The sequence below is a fragment of the Polypterus senegalus genome, chromosome 3 (assembly GCF_016835505.1).
Source record: "Polypterus senegalus isolate Bchr_013 chromosome 3, ASM1683550v1, whole genome shotgun sequence".
NCBI classification, from domain to species: Eukaryota; Metazoa; Chordata; class Cladistia; order Polypteriformes; family Polypteridae; genus Polypterus; species Polypterus senegalus.
The window spans coordinates 217,808,770-217,831,686 of record NC_053156.1 but is presented as its reverse complement, the minus strand read 5'-3'; the positions used below and the strand labels follow the sequence as shown (position 1 = coordinate 217,831,686).

Here is a 22,917-nt window from a genome sequence, read left to right as displayed (position 1 = left end):
TGGAAAGTTCTGCCATGACGTTAACTCAGATGCTCTTCCTGGTTTTAGAGGAAGGACAGTCCGATTGGCTAAGAATGAGCCAATAATATATCATTATGTGAAAGTGGACTGTGTTCTACCGCCCAGTTGTTGTTGTCCCTGTGGCGCGCAGTTTGAACAGAAAGTGCAAAAAACCGGGAACAGAGCGGTGTTCTATCTTATGAAAATATAAGAACCGACGAATTACAATCTTAAAGACTGGTAAGAACGTCAATAAAACTAAAAAAAAGAAGATTCAGATGGCATTTTACTAGCCAGTCTTTGCCAGCCTCTGGACTTTTAAATTATTTTGATTCTATCAGTGCGCGTTTATCTGAAGGGAGTATGTCCTTACATTTTAACTGCAATGTGGTATTATATACATCCTATTGACCGGAATGTTTTTATCAGTTTGCATTGCGGTACTCGGTATAACAAGATCGAATATTGTATTGGTGTTAAAATATTCTCATTTGTTAAAAAAAACGCGCCCAATAGCTATTCGGGGGTCTTCTTTAGTTTTGTTAGAAGGGCGGTTGTGATATTCGTGAATAACTCCTGCCCACGTGTTTTGTTTTTTTAAAGCGTTGTGTAACCCCCAAACCATTTTTCGCTTGTTGCCGACTACGAAGAATTTAAGCAAATTGCACAACAATATTTTTTGCTAAAGATACTTGAACATTTTTATCGGGCTTGTCAGTCGATGACAGAAAATCTCATAACGGCAACATTTTAATCACTTTAATGGTTCTGCAGTATTTATGTACGGAATACAAATGACTTAGAATACAATTGTGTTCTCGACCCAGAACTGATAGTAGTGAAAATAGATACGTAATTGATATCCGCCATTGCGGCCTGCTGTAAAGAGGGTAAGAGATACTACACCTTGCATCACTTGGAATACCCATGACCACAAGTGTAACGATGCCTAAATGAGTTTGTAGTTAAAGAATTTCTCGGCAAAGCTACACGACATGTATAGTTAAACGTAGTACACGAACAGGTTATATGCAACTAGCCCAAGCTTATATAGTGGTCCTTGTTTCTGTAGATTTATCTTAACGAGCAACACATTAAGAGCTTATTCGAAGGACTGTAACTTGTGTACAAAGCATACGTTGTAGTGATACGATATTTCTTTAAATCTAAAACGCTTTCGTGATTGCGCTAGTTGCCGTTGGCTTTTTAGAATATAAGGGTAGTTTTACTTTGTATCTTTTGGCACTCAGTACTTATTTAAACGTTTATAATCCAATAATATCAATGACTTTGCTTTCTCTCTGAATCCCTGTTTTCCTGTACAGTATACAGTATGGTTTGGAGAGAGAATTTATTCCAGCAGTGTAAAATGCAAGGCTGGAAGAGACTGAGCCTGATGCAGGCCCGCCACAGGGCATACTAGTAACAGTCAATTTTGAGTTGATTGCTCGTTCACCTGAAGTGAGTTACTTGGGAATATTTTAAACTATGTTTGCTGTAACTCATGTCACAAAGATATTTTTTTAAATTATACATGATATGCCTCATGTATGTATAGTACAAGAAAGCTTTTCTAATGCCTCACCCTAACAGTCCTTTTATCTTTTGCACGGTCTCAAGTTTTCTTTTTGCTTACTCATTCTGGTGTGCATTTGAGGATAGGGATGTCGTTTGTTATATTTATTTATAAGATAGATAAAGTGTTATCCATCTATCTGTAAGTAAATGTGTAAAGCTCTTAAGTATTTTTTTTTTATTAAACTCAGTTGAAATGCAAACTACGTACAGTAATCTCTTCTTTATATTTGTATGTGTTTACATTTCTCTAATAATCTCGGCAATGTTCTGTTTCATACTCCATATCACCATGCATTCAGTATTTATATACTAAACATCATTCTTTTTCTATGACAATAATAGTGACATTTTGTGTATTTAGTATTTATAGTCTTTTTTTTTTAATGCTAAGTGACTGCTCTTTCCTTTTAATGGTATGTTTAATACAATCAATTCAAAATACTAATGTTATTTTTTTCCATTTATATTTTTAAACTTAATATCTTTTTTCAGAATATAGAAACATGTCCTCTTTGGTTACCCCACGGAAAAGGAAACGCAATTTTGTTGAATCAGAGAGGTAGGTCTCCTCTTACGTTTGCAGTATTTGGTATTACTGTATTTACATTTTTAAAGATATTCTTTTAATTGGTAGAGGCATGTGCTACAGCTCTCTTTACAGTATTGTCCAATCCATTGTTGGCAAGTTTCATCCTCCAAATTGTTTTGTGAACCCCATAAGCATTTTAAGTTAAATTAATAGGTTTTTTTTCCCTAATTTAATCCTGTATAACACTAAATTTTGTTTCTCATTTTGTAGCTACATGGAAGGCAATCCAACGAAGAAGCTATTGAAAGATTTTGCATTTCCTCATAGGAAAAAAAAATCTGCTTCAATAAGAAAAAAAGCGTCAAAACTTTCCCATGCAGAAAAGGAAAACTATCCATCCCTATGCCAAATGGCTCTCCCAGACTATCCAATTTCGTCTTATGCCCACTCTGTCTTGACTTCTAGTAACCTATATAAATTTCCTTCTGCTGGCTCTGACAAAGACGATTTAAAAGAGTCTGTAAATACCAGCTCTTTTTACAGTAAAAAATCAAAACAATATTTAACCCCTCTTGACAGAAAGCATCTTAACAAAACTAAGTCCATGTCAAGTGGAGAAGGTGTGGAGGAAAGCAGAATTCCTAATGCCAATAAACCAAACAAAACAAAGAAAGCTAAAAGGACAAGCAACAGAGTTTCTCAAGGTTTGAAATCACAAAAGCCTAAATGTTATAAATTATCTTGCCCAGTTCAGCAGAAGAACATATTAGAACAGGATACATCAAAACAATATTTGCCACCAGGTAATAATCAAAATGAAGTTCAGCTAAAGACATTTTCTAAATTAACCTTTAGTGGTTTGAGTGCTAAGCCTAAGCCCAAGCTTCTAGTGGGAGCTGCCTTTTTTGCAACTGGAAAGAATGCTCGTTTTATGTATAAAAAACCTGTGCAGAAAACCTTCAAACCAAATTTAGGTAACAATAAAAATGCTGAAAAAAGTAATCTAAACCAGTCCTTCAGTTATCTGAGAAATAATGAGAATGAACAACAGCAAAATCAACAGCTACAGTTTCTTCAGAAGCAGAAAGAAAGACTAGATGTAAAGGCTGAAAATGGAGCAAAGAAGGGGCATCTTGACTGTGTAACAAAAAATATCAAAAACCATGAAATAAGTGGACAAAACGTTGTAGATAAAAGTAGCTTGTCAGATGAACATGTGCAGCATGGGAAGACCCTACAATTGGAGAAGGAATCGGATGTATTATCAAAATGTTCTGTCACCCAGCAGCTGAGGATAGTCCTAAAGAAGCTTGATGAAGAATGCCTGTCTAGTTCAAGGAAAGAGAGTGAAATTAAGGTGATAGAATTGTCTTTTTTGTCTGGTTGTGGGCTATAGAAGACTGATTTAACAGATTTAAGCTGGTCATTGAATAGTTTGATAGGATTGGCTTTTTTTCAGAGAAAGTGCATTGCTGAAAACCTTCAGTTACAGCCACATTACACTTGCACTGAGATCATTTCCAGTTGATAGGTGGATGTGAGATGTGGGCAAGGGAAACTTAAAACACAGGTGTGCTTATAAACTGCATTAACAAGACAGCTTGGCTTAAAATCAAACTAGGACCAAGAGAATATGAGGAGGCAATGCCACGTGCTAAAATCTTGATGGGATTTGACTCTATCTGTACATTTTTTTTTTTTTTTTTTTAAGTCAGTACTGTTATGTTACACATTTTTAAAACTGTTTTTGTTGTTTGCAGTGAGTTGTATAACTTAAAATTGGCTTGCTAAGTTAAGTTTCTTTATTTCCTCTTGAGGTATTTTGATCTCCATTCCAGTAAATGTAAAACTAATTGCATTTCATTCTGATATATTAAAATACAAGAAAGTAATTCTAACTACCTTCCAAGAAAGTTTTGAAATTAAAATTTTTGGAAGGCAGGCAAAGAAGTTTGAATTCTTAGGAGAAGAAAAAAATCACTCTATATAAACCACAATTGTTGGAGAGAATCTCTGTTCTTGATAACTATTAGTAAAGTATACTGTACTGTATACATGATTGTATTTCTCCAAAGATTAGTAATACTTTTTTTTTTTTTTTTTTTTTTTCCATATTGTCTCTTGTCACAATTGCAGAAGATAGATATAATAGCAGAGTTGAGGACTTTTGTGTTTATTTTCTTATTTTGATCACTACAAGTTTCTTTGACAGTTAATTTTTATTCTGTACAGGATAATGAAGGCATTATGACACGAGAGTCTGACATAGAGTTTCATAAAGGTATTTTTTTTTGCTTTCAGAATATTTACTGTATAGAGGAAGAATTGTTTTGGACACTGTAAATTTAAGATTGAATTGACTGATAATGAAATTTGGTGAACACTGTGCACTTGCTAATCTTAAGAGCTGATTAGGTTTTGGATAAAGTATAGATAATTCAGCTTTGAGCTTTTTAAAGTTCAAAAATGTTAAAGCTGATATTAAGAACAGCCAAACTACTGCCCAGGAGTACAAAGAATTTGGCTTATACATTTAATACTTTGGAAGAAAGACTTTTGTACTTTGTGAACTTAACTCAAAGTTTGAACTTTGACCTTTTTTGAGTTTTTTAGCACAATAGTCACATCAGCTAAGCTCTAATTACAAATCAGAGTTAGGCAAATTGTAAATCCATATGGTAGTGTGCTGGGCTACTACTTGCAGCTTTTCAAACTTAGTAGTCCAGGTACTCTTTCTGGCAATCTATTATATCGTAGGGTTGGTGTCAACCTGGAAAACCCAGATGGCAACCAGTTATAATAAAGTTTATTTGTAAAGTGTTGCTGTATGCAAGTGCATTGCACTCCATCTTCTACTGCAGTATAAACTCAAGGATGACAATATTTTAATTAACAGATGATAAAAGATTATGTCATGTTGAATCATAGTCATTTTTCAATGTATACAAAAACATTTTAGCAAAATGATCTGAATACTGCATTAGTATTGTCCACTTTAGTGTTCAGGCCTCACTTAGACCCCGGGAATTAGTTTTCCTGTCAAAAACATTACCACTTTGAACTCTGTTATTTTAATGTGCAATGTGCCCTTTAGGGTGTAAAACACCTTTAGTTGAGCACAGCCAGTGATCTGCATATACTGTACATGTACATCAAAATCTACCATGCCTGGACCATCGCAGTGAATAAATAATAAATCCCCTTTTAAAAGTTCTTGTTAGTAAAGATGAGGTTTAGGCCTGAAATGGCATGGTCATACTCTGCAGTGTTTGGCCTAAGAAAGAGGGCGTTTTCAAAACTTCCAGTATACTAGAGAGGGAGGTATTGTTTTCTATTAGGAGCCCAGAGTATATTAATGATGAGATTCTCTAGAAGGGCCTTTTTCAGGTTGTCTGAAGCAAAATCTGTTTGTAATAGTAGTGTAGCCCTCTGATTTCCAAAGGTTAATGACCATTTATTAAGCATTAACTTGTGAATTTGTGACAGGAGCATTTTTAAAATATTCAAACTGTTACATATGTGGTCCATAAGCTGCTGGATGTTTTAGGGAATTTTCTCTGGTGTAATAAGGCCTGTCAGCTGAAAAGAATTACCTGTTCCATTTTTTTAGTCCTAAAATTAGTTTTACAAAGGACCGCTTCTGGATGCTGTCAGAATACAGCAAGGTATGTTTTCTGACTTAGTTCAGATGCTGTCCCCTCTCTGCAGTCATTGCTGCTTTGTGGAGTATCCTCCATATTTAATCAGTTGAATTGTTCTTTCAGCATATTTTTTCTAAAACCCAGCTTGCAATTATGATTATGCTCACTTGTAACTTATTGAAGTAGAAATGAACTGGCTTGCCTTGTCCTTTTTTTAAATCTATCATAAAGTATGTATTCATTATTTATTAACATTTCAGAAAACAATAATGGGTAGCAATTTTTGGAATTCTTCCTAGGCTGTGTCCATTTTAAAGCTAATGCTATTGTTTCACTTGTTTGATTTACAGACTTGCTTTGCAATTTCACTATTTTGCTCAGTAGTCATTGTGTGAGGAGACTCTGGTTACAGCAGTCAGATACACTATAAGAAGTTGCCTTTACAAGCAGTGCCCAGTTAAGATCATACATGAACTCTTTTTTTTAATCCAATAATTTCCAACTCCCACAACCCTGAATTACATTAAGAAAGTTTGATGATACATGTGTGTATTTTGCATTTTAAATATTGAGGAGTGACAATGCATGTTTATAGAAGATGTAAACAATTAAAGTTCAGAAGTTCAATTCCCAGATTATGCATTTGTGCATCTTTCCCCTCTTGATTGTAAATAATTCCCTCATGCATATCTGGTCTGAAAATATTTAAAAACCCAGTTATTTAATCATGTTTCAATACAATAGTGTTTTTACTACTTCAATACACTTTAACCTTTTTATTCTTTCATTCTGTCTGTCTGTTTCTCTCTCTTTTTTTATAAATGTTTTAGTATCACCACAAGCAGCATCTGTTTATCCAATTTTCAGCACTCCGTCATCAGTTCAGAAAAGGTAATATGATCTGGTCTAATGCTGAAGGAAACAATTGTATGACTAATATTTGCAATTTCTCTGGGATTAATAAAGTTTATTTAACCTAAATTCTATCTCCCCCACCCTCCCTGAGTTTCAGAATTGCTTTATGTTGTAAAAATTATAGTATTCTCACTGATGCCTTTCTGCCTATAACCAACGATTTCTTGGTATTTCCATAAGTTATGGCTGTCACATCCCTATATGTTCCAGTCCCTTTCTCTCATAGGCTGAAAATAAAAGGATTTAAAAGAAAAAAATATACCAGGAGAAATCAAACTGGGAAGAGTTTTGAAAACATGTAATATTTAAAAATATTTTGTGAATGGTGATTGTGAAGACTTAGTAACTTACATTCAAGACAGACACAGTCCTACACTGAGCATACTGAAAGTTTCCAATCTATATGACATCCACATTTTATGGATGTAGGCGTTAAAAATGAAATATTGGAAATTTTGGGAAGAATGTATGCCCTGCGTCTGACAATGGGCAGGTTGATATTTAAACCCAGTCTGTCTTAAATTATAATGCTAAAATAAATGTGAAATTAGTATGTACCGGCACCTTTTTTTTAGACTGTATATTTTGGACATTGTTTTGATTTTAAAGTTTGACCCTTTTTTTTGTGGACCATTCAGAGAGAGAATGTTTCTTCTGCTCCAAAATTAATAAGAGGATACCACTGGTCGTCTTGCTTGGTTTTTCTTCTTAAGATACATTTTTGTTTTTTGGAAGCAATGCTGCTCTAGGAAGGAAAAAAACAATGATTTAATTGATATCTTTGATTTGTCTTTTTAAGGAAATGTCAGCCAGGCATTTTGGCTTCACCTGTATTGAACAGCACAACTCCTTTTCCCAAGAGCTCTTTGCTGAAACCAGTAAAACAAACAAAAGCCAAGAAAAAGAAAGATGGGGAACTAGAACCCTCTGATCAACTTGTCATCGTATGTAACTTGTTTCTTTCTTGCTGTATATTCACTACTGCTATTTATTTTATTTATTTATTTATTTATATTCTGACATTGACTGGAGTAGACCCAATTACATGATTTAATTAAATATTTAAGTGACAAGATCTGCGTCATAGAATGTACTACAGTGTACTATGTATTTCTTAACAATGAAATTTCAGTTATCAAGTTGATTTGTTGCAAAGAATACAAATATTAATTTCTTTGAAATATTTCTTGTTCAGATAACTAAACAATTGAATCAATAAAAATAAGAATAATGATGTAATCTAAACCTTCAAGACTATATTTATTGAAATTTTGCACAATTTTTATGATTATAGTAATCAGAATCTCATTTACAATACAATACAATATAAATTGAATGTTCTTCTGTTAACTTTTATTAAGGCATTTTTTTCTATACTGATTAGATCCAATTCATCCTCTTTTCTCAAGACAGTAATAGACATCTTTGTATGACATCTTCAGTTTCTTGGCAATCTGTCACATGTAATACTGCTCATTGTGCATTTTAATTTTGGCCATTTTTGAACTCAGAATTGAACTTTAAGAATACGAGTACCTTGGAACACAAGTGAAGAGAATAACAGGGTTCAACACTGTTAATGCAATTAGAAAGGTTTCTATAATGATCAATTAGCATGTAAACAGGACTAATTAAGGATAAGCTATGGGCATTTACCATTAGGATATTGAAGGAGCTGCTGCTGAAAATGGGGTTTTGTAGCCATATGTAAATAATAAACTAAAAAATAATTTCAAGCATTAATGACTTGGCTGTTTTTTAAATTAATTTAATGGTATCTAGATAAAAAGGTATACATTTCTATCAGAAACACAAATTTTTAGGAGTCTGCAAACATTTAAATGGTGTGTTTTCAATGAACATAATAAGTATACTACAACATGCAAGATAGCATTTTATCACTGTCAGCGTGAATCATCAGGATACCTTTTAGAGCTTGGATTTAAAGGCTGATTGCGATGTTGTGGCTTTGTTATATTATTTATTTAAGAAGTTACAAACATTGAGTAACATTAAACAAAAGATAAAACTGACAAAATTTAAGTTTTTGTTTTTATCAAAATGCTAGAAGAATTTGTTTTTATTGGAAGTTGTAACACATTATAATTTACATTTAGTCAGAGTTGGTACATTTTTACAGACTTCAGTAACTCAGTAATTGCTTCTGACTCTTAATTTGCACTTCACAGCCCTGTTTTTAGTGTCACAAGGGCGACTTACACAATATTAGACAGGTCATTTTAATGTTGCGGGTGACTGCGGTATTTTCATAATTATGTTAGCAGTGATTTATCATTTGCAGTTGCCTTATATTTAGCACTGTTCTAAATAAAAGAACAGGTTGTTAACTTTATGGTAGTAAGGTAAAATTAAAGCATATCTACTTAAGCTGCAATGTATTAGTTATTCTCTTTTGAGTGTTTACCATTCTCTCTCTTCACTGATGGAATGTATATAAAAAATATAACATTTTGGTTGGCTTTGCTTTGCAATATCCACTAAGAATCCACCTCTAGCGCCAATTTTCCTTTAATGGGTAAGAGTATAAGTGTGTCTTTTGCTGTATGCATTTGATTTGATAAATGAAGCTGTGCTTAATCATCCATCCATTATCCAACCCACAATATCCTAACTACAGGGTCACAGGGGGTTTGCTGGAGCCAATCCCAGCCAACACAGTGCTCAAGGCAGGAAACAAACTCCGGGCAGGGCGTGCACACGCACACACCCACACACCAAGCACACACTAGGGACAGTTTAGAATTGCCAATGCACCTAACCTGCATGTATTTGGACTGTGGGAGGAAACCGAAGAACCCGGAGGAAACCCACGCAGACACGGGGAGAACATGCAAACTCCACACAGGGAGGACCCGGGAAGCAAAGCCAGGTCTCCGAACTGTGAGGCAGCAGCGCTACCCACTGCACTACCGTGCTGCCCGCTTAATCATTTAATTTGTCTATATATGCAAACATCATTGCTGAGAACATTTATTGGCTTGAGACCGTAGTTACTAATTCAGTTATTTTAGGCTTTGCATTTATTTGGCATATATAATATTTAATATTAGCTGTGTAAGCTCATGCTGTAAAAAGCCTGGGCTCCTAGAAACCATGGATTCTGGCACTTCAATCAATCAATTGCATTGGTTGTGCGATCGCAGCTAAGCGAGGTTCTCTTTCCTCGGTAGTTTCATTTTGCCATTGTGCTCACCTCGCTTGTGTATTAGTGGCTAAGTGAGTTTCTCTTTTCTCAGTGCTTTTACTTTGATCTTCATGCTGTAGCCTCGCACTTCCGGGCCGGACGGACAGGCACACACACTACCACACACAAATGTTTATATATACGATTATCTTTTATCGAAACCATCCCCTATTTATTTATTTTCCTTTTTTGTAATTGTTTCTGCTCATTACCTGAAGTTAGATTTATGTAATTTTAGGACTTTATGAAGATTAGATGATTATTACTTATTTAAAGTTATTAACTACAGCTTCAATAAAATGTTTTGAATGAATGACCACATTCCATTATTGTGGGGGAAAAAAAATCAACTTAAGAAATTCTAAATTTTAATGTTTTCTTCCCCAGTGTACATAAATACCATTCTCTATGATTAAAGTGCAAAGATGAATTAGTCCTTTTCTTGTCGAAACTAATGTCTATTTTATTTATTTATTTATAAAGGATGCAGGCCAGAAGAATTTCGGTGCTACTATGTGCAGTTCTTGTGGTATGGTGTATACTACTGGCAGTACAGAGGATGAACTGCAGCACACCCAGTATCATCAGAGTATTCTGGATAGAATTAAATTTGTGGTATGTCTCTGTTCATGGGGTTTCGTGGATCCTGTAAAAGTGATCTGTACCAATGAAAATCTTTTTATTTGGGCATCTCAATTATATAGTAATGATGAATCAAAATGCATATTAATTAAATATCTGTATCAGTCGGCTGTAATTTAATCATACTGGTTTTTCATTTGTTTTTAGGGCTGGAAGAAGGAAAGAGTTGTTGCTCAGTACTGGGATGGAAAAATAATTCAAGTCCTGCCTGATGACCCAAAGTATGCTGTTAAAAAGGTACTATTTTATCATCGTGATGAAATATTTTAATTTATAGTATATGGCATAGTAGTGTCACTTAAACGGAAAGCACGTGACTGATGTATATGTTTCTATACAATGCTTGCAAAAGTTTTTAGATTATTGGTCAATATCTGTAATTTTACTGAGTTACAAATCTTATACTGAAATTGTTTTGGTTTTAATAATTTTAAAACTTTTTTGATAAGTATGTCCTCTTGATTATAAAATTATGAGAGCAAATACTAAAGAAAAAAGTGGAAATAAATCATGAACATAGGAAAAAAGATTTTACATTTAAAATTGTTGGTTTTGAATATAGTACCAATTAACAGCAGTAGTTGACCTGAAATTCTGACAGTTTAACAGAGACAATACAAAATATCATTTAAATGATTTGTGGATTGAAGTAATTTTCTTTTTTGTGTGTTGTTGGTTTTTTTTGGTGATCAAATTTTATTGCTGAAAAGAAAAAGAATATTAAAATATCAAAAAGTGATCTTTGGACCAACAACTGTTTTAATATTAAAGAAGCAATTAAGGGTCAACAATCTGAACAGTGGAATAACTCAAATGAACAAGTGTGTTGCTTGAGCAATAATTGCTTCAGTTGGAAAAACATACACTTGTAATTTTGAATTTGAGTTTGTACAAAAACCTGCAACTGCTGTGGCCAATGTTGTCTAGTACTAAGCCAGAGCACCCCTGATGTTAGGTTATCTAGTAATTCAGTCTAAATTGAGATGTATTAAGTGAGTGTGCCCTGCGACGGATTGGCATCCTGTGCAAGGCTGACTCTTACTTTGCACCCAATCTTGAAAAGATACTTTCTTGTTCTTTGCCACTGAGAACTGCATTATGTGATCTCAAGGGAGGTATGGATTTTTGTAATATGAGAAGGTTTGGTGAGAATAGAACACAAAATAGTTTTGACAATTTCTGTTCATGTAATGTGTAATGTTGACATTTGAAGGTCTTAAATCTTTCATCTGCATTTGGATAGCTTCTTACCTTACAGTTCTAATTCTCTTTGGGAACAAATATTTGTAAAAAATTTGGACTCAAGTTTTATTGCTAGAGATATTACTTCAAGGTGGCATTATTATTTATTCCTTTTATAGTTTCAAACATGTCTCTCCACCATTCTCAGCTTATGTAAGATGGAGAAAATTTAGCTAGTATTACATATCATTCAGTCCTAAAATACCTATGTTTTGCTTTTGTTGTGTCTTTCTTATAATGTGAAGAGCAAAAGCGCACTCATCAGACATCTGTGGTTTCATTTATTTATTCTATATATTAAATATAACCTTGCTTGTCACACTCCTGTGATTGTGCTACACCTTTAACTTTATAGATCGATCTATCTATCTATCTATTCATGAGGTATAACGACTATTATGTGATCCTACTTTCTTAATCTACATACTCCTTTTATACTGTATTTGTTACTCTTTATGGATGTTTATTATCCAAAATATAGTTTTACAAGCTATAGTTTGCTTTTACCTCTAGGAAATGCACGTTCAAAAAACCAACTACTGTTCTTAAACAAGTTTAATTGTTTTATTTTGTTTTTTTTTTTTTCCTTCAAAAAGATATCTACATCTGAAATACAAAAATGTATGCAAAGCTGTATTTTACTCAGATACACATTTACATCTTTATATATAATACACTACCGTGGCTGTCCGTTTGTCTGTCCAGGATTTTAAATCATCTGTGGCTCACAAACCGTTTAAACTATTGACCTGAAATTTGGTACACATATACTATTTGATGTCTACTATCCACTTTCAGCATGATGATTGCCCTCCATGGTTATTTCTCTTTCCTAGTTTTATTTTATTTTATTGTAGAATCAACTCTCGGCAGCAGCCAGCAGGGCGGCTGTGCGCCGCATATGTACAGGTGCCATTCTCATCCCTACCCCCTTCGCTGTCACTTCCCCTTCATATCTTAAATCATTCTTGAGGCAGATTGAAGACTTAAATGCCAGCTTAAATTAAAAATTAAGGAAAACGTACGAAGTAATTGCAGCACAAACACTGACTTAATCAGTTTTAACACAAAAAGATGCTAACGAAAGAAGTGAAAAAGTGGACTGCTAGGGTGGAGAAAAGAAGAGCTGCTCGGGAAGCAGCAAGCACATTAACCTCTGAGGAAAGGAATGCTAAATGAGCATTGATAGTTTTCATACTCTTTCTCTGTACAAGTCAAGTATATTTCAAGCTCATTAGTCAAGAAAAACTACTGCTTACTGGGTTTAAGTTTTACTAATGACAATAACAAGCTTAAACATTCCATATTACAAAGTGGCTGATCATAGAAGTGAAGTGAAAAACATTGATCTATAAAATGCTGAAGTTTTGCACAGTGTGTCTGGAGTAACTCAATGCCAAAATTATTGCGGGTAAAACAAACGATATCGGCTTTTGCTTTCAAATGAGATTATTTTTATTTATTTTTTTAAATAAATTTGTATTCTACTCTAATAAGGTTCAATCTGACAGCCTTAGTTAACAGTGCCGTTTGCACTGATTAAAGAATATATGAATGGGCATAAATTGTGGGGGAGGCAACAGAGTTTTTGACAGAAATCTACTATTCCAAATTATTAGACACATTTTTAAAGTGCACACCCTTTCAGCATGACGTGTTTTTAAGGACATCTTACTATACCATTTTCAGCTTTAAACGTGAAGGTCCTTTATGGAGTTATTTTCACATATTACCTTTTGAGCACTTTCAAATGCTTTATCGCAACAGCAATAAAGAAAAACAGAAGTATGTACTGGTGCTATGTCTAATCTCGCCTCACTTTCCCATTATCTTTTGCTGGTGTGGGATTCTAGTGCTGTTTATGGATGGAATGTCAAAGTCCATACATGTCTAACCCCTTTTTAAATAAACAGATCATATTAATTTAAACTAATCATTTAATTTAGGTGTGTTTTTGTTTACTACATAATATTCTAATGCTGTGCCCAAAATTGTATTGTAATACACATCATAAGTAGTCTAAGCCCTCCTTAGGTTTACGTAAGAGACAAAAGGAAAAAACAGTTAAGAACTTTTAGCATAGACAATTATAGAAAGCGACTTTAGAACAAGTTTGATATACAGTATGCACCGCAAAAGAACTATTGCAGGTAATATCTTCTGTCCTTTTAAGTGACAAGTTTTTTGTTAGAGCAAAAGTTATGCCTTCCATTTTCTGTGCTGTAATGGTAAAATAAGTTTTTATTGATATTGTAAATAGCATTCAACAGGTTGTTTTTGTATTTACCTTAATGTTTTTCCAGTAGATAATTTAGGCATGATATAATACATAATAGTAAAAATGTTAATTGTTTGCTAGCAGACATAAACAACAATTGTAAGTAGTTGCTGTTTCCCATGAAATGGTTTAATTATTGAAAATGGAGTAATAACTGGTTTAGGCACTTTTTACCACATTGTTGCTTGGTCACATTTTTGACCAGCTGATTGTAGTAGTATTTAAATTCATTTCACTTGCTAATAAGTTCAACATCCAAATTCCCATGCACATAATGATGTTCTAACAGTAAGGCAAATTAGAAAATATTCTCAAATATGACTCAAATGATGCACTGAAATTAAACTGTTTTTCTCCTAGTAAAGTAAGCTTTATTTATGCATGTGACTTATAAAAAGGATGTAGTTTTAATTTAACAAAACACTATGGTTTTTATTTGTTTAATATTTCCTTTAGTGCTTTAACCACAGAGGTTCCAAAAGAAAAAAAAAACAATAAGCCTTTGGTATTTTTATAAAGATTGTTTAAAACTATTACATTTTTTTTCAGGCTGATGAAATAAGAACACTTGCTGATGAAGAACTTGGGTTCAAACAAGCAACACTCAGTTGCCCTAGCAAAAGCATGACGTACTTGTTTGTGAGTAATGAGAAGACCATTATAGGATGTCTTGTTGCAGAGCAGATCAGACAGGTAATTACTGTAATGAGCAACAGCAAAAGTGCAGTAAACATTTTTTTTTCTCTCCAGTTCTTCAAAGTCCTTTCAAGACAGTCAAAGTTAGGCAGAGTGAAATTGTAGTCAATAAAATTGGCAGTTGGAGAGAGACATTTTTAACAAAAAAAGAAAACTGGAGCTTAAATATATTTATTTGTTTATCTATTTATTTATCTCCTTATTTATTTATTGTTTACCTTTATACTTGTATCTTCAAAAATGAATCAGCTTACCCTTCTAAGATAAGCAAGTTAAAAAAAATGGATGGATTAAAGATTTTTTTACAACTACTATTGACTAAGTGATTTTGTAAATGAATGGTTGTACTGTACTGCTGCCTGTTTTGATAATTTTTTTGGAGAATGCTTATCTTAGAACAATGTAGAGGTGTAAACTATCCTCAGCCCCATAACTTGAGGGCAGTCTAATTCCTATAATATACTCAGACAGACAGTCTCCATTTTGGTATTGAACCTAGTCCTGTTGCTCATACAACACCGAAATTGTCATTTTTCATTAGTGAAATCATTAATCTTGCAAAATGCTTTATGGTTAAATTCACACTTAAAATCCACTTAAAGTCATTCTACATTATGCTTGTGTAATTACACAGCCTTGATGGCTTTTATATTTACAGTTCTGTCTCTCAGATGGTATATATGATTGATTGATATTCTGAGCACATTATATTTCATATTTTTAGGCATTTAGAGTTTTAAATCAACCTGCTGATGCAAATGGTTCCAAGGCAAATGACATCCAGGAGCCTCTTCGAGCCTGGTGTTGCTCAACAAAGCCAGTAAATGCCATCTGTGGAATAAGTAGGATTTGGGTGTTTGGTCTGATGAGACGGAAAGGTATTGCTACCCGCATGGTAAATACACTCAGGTAAATATTCATAACTTGTAAAAATTCTATCTAGTGACTTGCAGTTGATGGCCAGAAAAATGTGTATATTCGACGTTTATGTGAATGGCATGATTGAAACTACACTCAAAATGCATCAGAGAATAAAATGACTGAGATGTACTCTTTTTCTATAATCCCATAAATAATACTGAGAAAAATAAATCCACTAAAAAAATTGCAATTTTGAGTCCACCACAATGTATACAAATTCTTTTAAGACTTCAGAATGGCCATGAAGCATTTCAAAAGCTAGTAATAAATCAAAGGTTAAAGGTGACCTGACAGAGTAATGAACCCTTGGGGAAAAGTAGCATTGAAACTTAAGGGAAATGCCTAGACTTTTGTTGAGTTAACTAGTAGGTCACCTATTGAACAATATTGCTTCTTAGTCACTTGATCTGAATTGTTATGACAGCAATTCACTTCTTTACTGAGTCGGTGATGGTGATGTGCAAGTTGTGATTTTGGGTATGAATTTCAATACAATTTTTAAAAGAAGCTGTAGAATAAGAGAGATGGAATTCTTATCTGGTTCTTTTGCCAATTCCTCTTAAGGCCACTTCTTTGTGAATTTGTGTACTGTATTTCATTAATTGCAGAAATAATTGAACAATGTTTTCCGCATAAAGTAATAAATACGTTCATCACATCTTGAGTGCTGTGAAAAAGAATTTGCCTTTTCCCAGTATAATTGAAAATGTTTTACACTGTGAATGTTTTTCAGATCTTTAACCAAAATCTAATATTAGAAAAGACCATCTTAGTGAAAAAAGCAAATTCCTGTGTAATGTATTTATCTAATGAACAAGTTATTCAGCTGTCACTGTTTGGAAAAAGTAGTTTGCCCTCATTAAATCAATTCACTTAAAGGAGTAATTTGCTAATTGAACAGAGTTGGGCTTGATTATATTAATCCCTGCTCAATATAAAATCTTATTTTGATCCTCATTTCAGTGAAATTGCCAGCACAAACATTCAGCAAGAACATGATGCCACAATCAAGGGAGTTCATAAAACAAGTTGTTTATCTGTCAGTCTAGAAAGGCTTACAAAAAACTTTTCCCAAAAACAAGAATAATTCCAGTAGAGGCTAAAGTTTCAAAATTACTCTGATGGGGGAGTGTCAAAAAATCTTAAAACAGTTTTCTCTTACCTAAGCAAATATCAAGTGTAACCTGACTGGACAAAAATGTGCTTCTCTGGAGAAGTAGCAAGGTGAAACCCATGGTAAACGGGGAGAACATAAATACTACTCTAATTTGTCAGGAAGCACCAGAAAGATTCCCAAATCTATTGGCGAAAATATTCATTAGACAGATGAACCACATGTCGAATATTTTTAAATGACAGGTCTCCCTTTATGTCCAGTGTAAAGCAAACACCGCATTCCACTATAAGAACATTATACCACCATTGTTAGAGTGATGGTGTGGAATGCTTTGCTGCCATTGGATTACTTACTATCATTCTGCTCTGTATTTGAAAATTTAATAAGTCACCTGAAGTATAATTGGGTTGTGCAGCATGTGATAATCCAAAACACAAAAGTATGTCCACATAAGAATGTCTGGAAAGAAGCCTAATATATAAATTTTGGACTTGTAGTCACAGTCCATACCTAAACCCAATAGTAGGGCAATGGCAAGACATGAAACGACGGGTTCATGTTCATAGACCTACCACTGTTTCAGAATTAAAAGTTCTGCATTGAGGAGTGAGGTAAAATTCCTCTACAGTGAAAACATTTAGTTTCAGAAATAGGCAGTAATGGTGGAAACCAGAAAACCAACATCCTTTTTCGTGGCACCATGTTAGTTCGTACTAGCCATCCCCAGCGGTTCTGCCTGCATAGTAGTGAAACAGGGCAAACTGTAAAAATCAATAAACAAACCAGTATCGCTAGCTAAGCCTAGGCAAGAAATACACCAAAACAGAGGTTAAACCGACTTGAACGGAGTCTGGTGCGTGAGTGAGGTGGGCCCTGCCCGGCTCCCTACTCCTGATATCACGATTCTCCCTCCCCTCAGTATGCAGCCTCTGTCTCGGATTAGGCTGAATTTATCGCTCCTGCAAGCGAACTATGATTCTTTGCGCGATGAGAGAAGTGGCAAAATCAACCGGAATGTTCAAACAAATTCTAGAAAAAAGCCAGATCTAAATCCGTTAAGTTGTTCTCTCCTTTGCTAGCTAAGCGGAGGTAAGGTACACACCTCAAGGCTGATGCGTGAGCATTTCCACCTACTGTAGTTCCTAATGTGGGGTCAGGTATCTTTTTTTTCTTCATATATTTTATTACCGGTTAATCCCATTACAAAAATCATAAGCTCATGCTGAGCAGACAATCAAAGGTGTACCTGACCACATTTCTGTTGTAAATGCAGTTATTTCACATTTATTACAATAGAAACAATGTTTGTATAACACTAAGAGATTATTGGATTGCTAACCTATAATTCTAAAATTCGTGGCTGATAAAGTGATAAAGCATTTGATATAATTTTTCATTAAGATTTGCTCAAACATTCTGTGGCTTGAACTAATTTAAAATTTGGAACATTTTTAACCCTTAACTGGATTATCTCTCTCTCTCTCTCTCTAAAGGTTGTATAGGCTTTTTAATTTACAGTATGTACAGTACAAGTCTATTCAAGAATTATATCATTTCAACCTGGATTTCTAGTATTGCAGTATTAGCAGGAGAAAAAAATCTGGCAAAGTAAAAATGCCAAAACTTATTCAGGAACAATATAGTTAAAAAGATACAATTAACATCAAAGAAAAAGAAAATCTGGCTGTTGAAATGAAAAAGCAAGGAATTTGTACACTGAAATAAATAAAATGTGTATATTTTCTTTTAAACTACCACATCTAACATTCTAGTCCTAAAGTGCCTGGCCCCAATGCAGGCTCTATGAAATGCATCACAGTGCGGGCAAAAACCCGTGATGATTGCAGCATAATAAGTCTAAGTTTGGAGAGTTGCACATCTACTTCAAGAGAGGCTGAGTGCCACAAAAGTAGATAGAGATAACAACAACTACTACTACTACAAATGATGTAGCTCAAAGTGCTTTACAGGATGAAAAAAGAGAAAAAAAAGAAAACTAAAAGTAAAATTAGGCAATGCTGATTAACATAGAATAAAAGTAAGGTCCAATGGCCAGGGAGGACAGAAAAAAAAAAAAGAAAACTCCAGACAGCTGGAGAAAAAAAACTAAATCCAATCAATAAAACACAACTCTTAATTATTGAACTGTCTTGTGGTCCACCTAAGTAGCTGCATGTGTGTCTCCCCTTTGCTGATTGGTGTATCATGTAATTTGGGGGCCTGTTATAAGAATTGGCTTATCTCCACAGTCTCCAAAGTTTTTACATGTTCGCCATCCTCCACCTTACACAAATCTCAATTAAGTATTTAAATATCTTTCCCTAACTACTTCCTTAACTATATAAATGTATGCAAACTTCAAAACTTTGCTATGTGTAGAGCACATCATTTAATCATGTTTTATTAAAATAAAATATTTTTTGGTATCTTCTTTATAGTGTTTAAGGCAAACTTTAATTTGCAAATGTTGTTCCAATTCTAAACCACGTTTGTTATGAATCTTGCTCCCTTTACAGAATTTTTTTTTTTTCTAGCAAGTTCTTTGAAATGAATTTTAAAGGCCAAAATGAATATGCATTGTGGTAGTTTAGTATGGTAAAGGAGAAAAATCTTTCTTTCAAAAGCTTTAAACAAAAAAAAAATGATATATAGATATTGAAATTAAAACTGGAGAAATATATTGTACATATTTATGCTTTCTGCCATTGCTGGGTGGGTATATGGCCTTGCGGTTCCAAGCTGAGCACAGTAGATGGTGCAAAACTGTTCTAGGATGGCCGCTTACCACCTTAAGATTCTGGATGCCTGATTTATTCTCCTTATTCACTGTTTTAGTGAACATGTAGCATGTTACCTCTTGTATGTTTAGAACTCTAGTTACGTTAACTATGTTTAATTTGGACAGATCACCATTATGTGATTGCCAAAACTTTGATTAAAAAGACCATATGTGATTATTGGAATAGTACGGTATTTGTTCAGATAACTCGCAAACTGCTTATGTTTCTAAAAATTCAGTTGATGTCAAATGTTTAATTCAGTTTTGTTAGTTTGGACCTCCTGTTTCCTTTTTTATAATAATATTTTTCTTTGTTTCAGAAATACATTTATATATGGATGCCAGTTAAGTACAGAAGAAATTGCCTTTTCAGACCCAACACCAGATGGCAAGCTTTTTGCTACAAAGTACTGTGAAACACCTGAATTTCTAGTTTATAACTTTCTTAGTTAGAATGTATGTGCTAACATTTGTTGCCCCAGAGATGCATTTTCAATAATCCTTGTATTATTTCAATAGTGTTACAAAACTGATGTAGAACTCCTTAATGGCGTTCTTGTCCTGAACTTAGTTATCTGTTAACTTGTATTTCAGACATTTTCAGTCTAGACAGTTATGTTCCATTGATAATGGAAGATAAAACATTAGTATAATCTTTATAAGAGAAATTTTACTAAAGTGAAAAATGATTGATATACATGACAGCCCATACATTGTATGTAATTAACTATTGCAGATTTAACTTTAAGTTCTGCTTATATTGTGCATTTGTAAATTATTCCAGTGTTAATTGATTGTACAGATTGCTCAAGTGGTTGAGGTCTTTGGTGGTTTTATTGCAGTTTTCAAAATGTTTTAATAAAAAGTTATAATGGATATTTTTAAACAAATATACATTTAAGTTTAATTGAAATATAAACTTATAAAGGCTTTATGGGTTACAATTATTTGTTAATAATGACATACTTTGGTTTCACGTAAAACCCTGAAGTTTGAAATTATACCATACATTTATCATTAATATTTAAAAAAAAAAAACATTTTAGTAGTTCTGACAGATTCTGGTTCAGATAAAAATTTTACGCAGATCCTCCTCCCTCTGCTGTTTGTTACCATCGGTGATCATTTCTGTGCGTAGTATTATTTTTGTACTTAACACCTCCTGTATGCAGTAAATGCCACAAGGGGGAATAGTAATCAATTCTCCCGTCAGGAGCCCCCAGTCAGCAATCTAATAATAAATTCAGACATATTAATGAAACGGATACGTCTTCCAAATGATAAAACTTTTGTAAACATTGTGCTTAGAGGGGCATTCCGTTATGAAAACTGATACTCCAGGTCTTCATAGATTTAAGCTGTTTATCAAGCAAAAGTAGTTTCACCTGGTTTTGGCGGGTCATATCATTAAAACTTTGTATGGATCTTTAGAAATACGTTTTTGTTCCAAACTGTATGCCTGCCAAATAAAAAGTATGTTTGCTTTGTGACTTTTGAGTGTATTGTTTAAAATTGCTCGTTCTAGAAGTATTTATACGTATTAATCCAAGTTGTAAGAGAGAGTGGAAATGGAGCAAAACAGGCACTGGAGCCGGAGTGTGTTTTTTTTATATAATAAATAAAGTGGTGACACTGCAGAATATTCTATTAACTCCAGGAAAATGCACTTTGTATTAGTGCCTAAAGAAAACCCTTTGTAGATTTTCACTTTTCTTCCCTTTAGAGCATGCTGTTTATTTATCTAGTATACAGTAACTTTTGTACAGTTGTGTGAAAAGTGCACTTTTTTAACTGAGTTAATCTGGCAGGACATAATCATTTACTCTTCCTCCTCCTCTTCTTGCACCACTTTTCCCAGAGAGGATCGTGGCTGTGGCAGCAGGCTAAGCAGGTCAGCCCAGACTTCCCTGTCCCCCACTACAGATTCCAGGACTTCCTGGGGAATTTCTAGATGGTCCAAGGGAGAGAATTCCTCCAGCATGTCCTAGGTCTGACATCGGCTATCCAGCCTGAAGCTGCTCTGTGTGTGTGTGTCTGCTAGGTGCGTGTTCTTATAACATGTCCAAAGCACCTCATTGGCCTGCTTTTGATGCAATGACTATTCTGAGGCTCTACTGAATTGCTTCTTACCCTATCATGGAGTGTCAGTCTAAAAACCCTGCAAAGAAATCTCTGGTTTTATTGATTTTTATTGTAATTACACAACATTCCATACAAATAGATCATTTTTTTTTACAAAAATAGGATTGAAAACAAATCAACTCCTCCCCTGAGGAAGAGAGCATGGCCACCAGAGTAAAACTTAAAGCTAGTAAAAATAAGTAAATAGATCAATAAGTGAATAAAGATAAATGGAGAAGAAAAAACTACTTCTCCATCTCTCCAGGGCTGAAAAATTGGTTGAACATGAGGTTATTGTAAATGTTAATCTGAGGTTGTATAGGGTGGTCCAGATCTAATTATGCAATTTTCCTTATGCTATAACTTAAGTTTATTACATAGAAAATCAACCAAAAAATTCCAGACCATTGAGAAGTGTGCGAACTGATGACATGAAGAATCGTATCCATGCTGAACTGGAATTGTCCCTGCATAAATCAAAGTCATCCAGACGATCTGGATCTGCATAATTAGATCTGGACCACCCTGTACAATCCTGTGTTTTTTTTTTTGTGAACTGTAATAGCTAAGCTTCCACACATATTATAAGTGAATGCTTTACATGTTTATCATGTAATGTAATTTATAACCTATGAAAATCAAATTTCAATATGAAATATCTTGAAATGATACCACACAGATTAAGAACAGTTTACAGTAAGGGCACATTTATAACCCTATTCTGTTACATTTGAAATGATCCCAAAATAATTTTGTATTAGTTTATCTGATCAGAATAGAGCCATATTACCCTGTGAACATATTGGATGAGATTGTCATCGTCATTTCTTTATTTTGCATTTTAATTTACACTTTTCTAACACAACATAGCAGTTTCAAGTTTTCCATATGCTCTAAAAGCAAATCACTATGTTTACTTAAAATGTTGTTTGACCCTCTTGTCTGTGTAATAATTGCAGCCCATCTTCTGAAGTGATCTATTAATTTGCAATGGGCAGAGTTCTAATGAGAGGTTTACGTGTAATTTTTCTGGGAATGAACACAAAAGAGGACAGAACAGATGAAAACCGCTTTGCTAGTGCACTTCCCACTGTGGTTGAAAAAGGTGACATGAGTCTTCATTTTTGCAGTTCTTCATATAGGTTTTCAGATGACTGAAAAAGTAGAACTCAACATAAAATGTTTTGTAAACTGGGCCAATGTAAACATCACTGTACACTATTACAGTATGCCATGTTTTGTACTAGCTTTCT

The 22,917-nt window shown here is 34.0% G+C and overlaps 1 protein-coding gene across 3 annotated transcripts; it reads left to right on the top strand.

Moving 5' to 3' along the window:
* The first annotated feature begins 37 nt into the window (after window positions 1–37).
* esco2 (establishment of sister chromatid cohesion N-acetyltransferase 2) lies at window positions 38–21,033 on the top strand. Of its 3 annotated transcripts, none has more exons than XM_039748471.1 (11): window positions 38–240; window positions 2,071–2,137; window positions 2,378–3,464; window positions 4,340–4,388; window positions 6,579–6,639; window positions 7,463–7,607; window positions 10,352–10,483; window positions 10,658–10,747; window positions 14,580–14,723; window positions 15,451–15,635; window positions 19,864–21,033. In XM_039748471.1, the coding sequence occupies exons 2-11, from the start codon at window positions 2,082–2,084 to the stop codon at window positions 19,994–19,996; spliced, it is 2,082 nt and encodes a 693-aa protein (XP_039604405.1). In that variant the 5' UTR covers window positions 38–240; window positions 2,071–2,081; the 3' UTR covers window positions 19,997–21,033. The 3 variants fall into 3 exon arrangements, with proteins under 3 accessions (XP_039604405.1, XP_039604407.1, XP_039604406.1); XM_039748473.1 differs by lacking the exon at window positions 38–240 and adding an exon at window positions 638–890; XM_039748472.1 differs by lacking the exon at window positions 38–240 and adding an exon at window positions 1,351–1,461.
* Window positions 21,034–22,917: the final 1,884 nt, after the last annotated feature.

Coding starts and splice junctions, on each gene's coding strand:
- esco2 (XM_039748471.1), top strand. CDS start 2,082: ATGTCCTCTTTGGTTACCCCACGGAAAAGGAAACGCAATTTTGTTGAA. Junction 6,640..7,462: donor CCGTCATCAGTTCAGAAAAG/GTAATATGATCT, acceptor TGTCTTTTTAAG/GAAATGTCAGCCAGGCATTT. Junction 7,608..10,351: donor CCTCTGATCAACTTGTCATC/GTATGTAACTTG, acceptor TTATTTATAAAG/GATGCAGGCCAGAAGAATTT.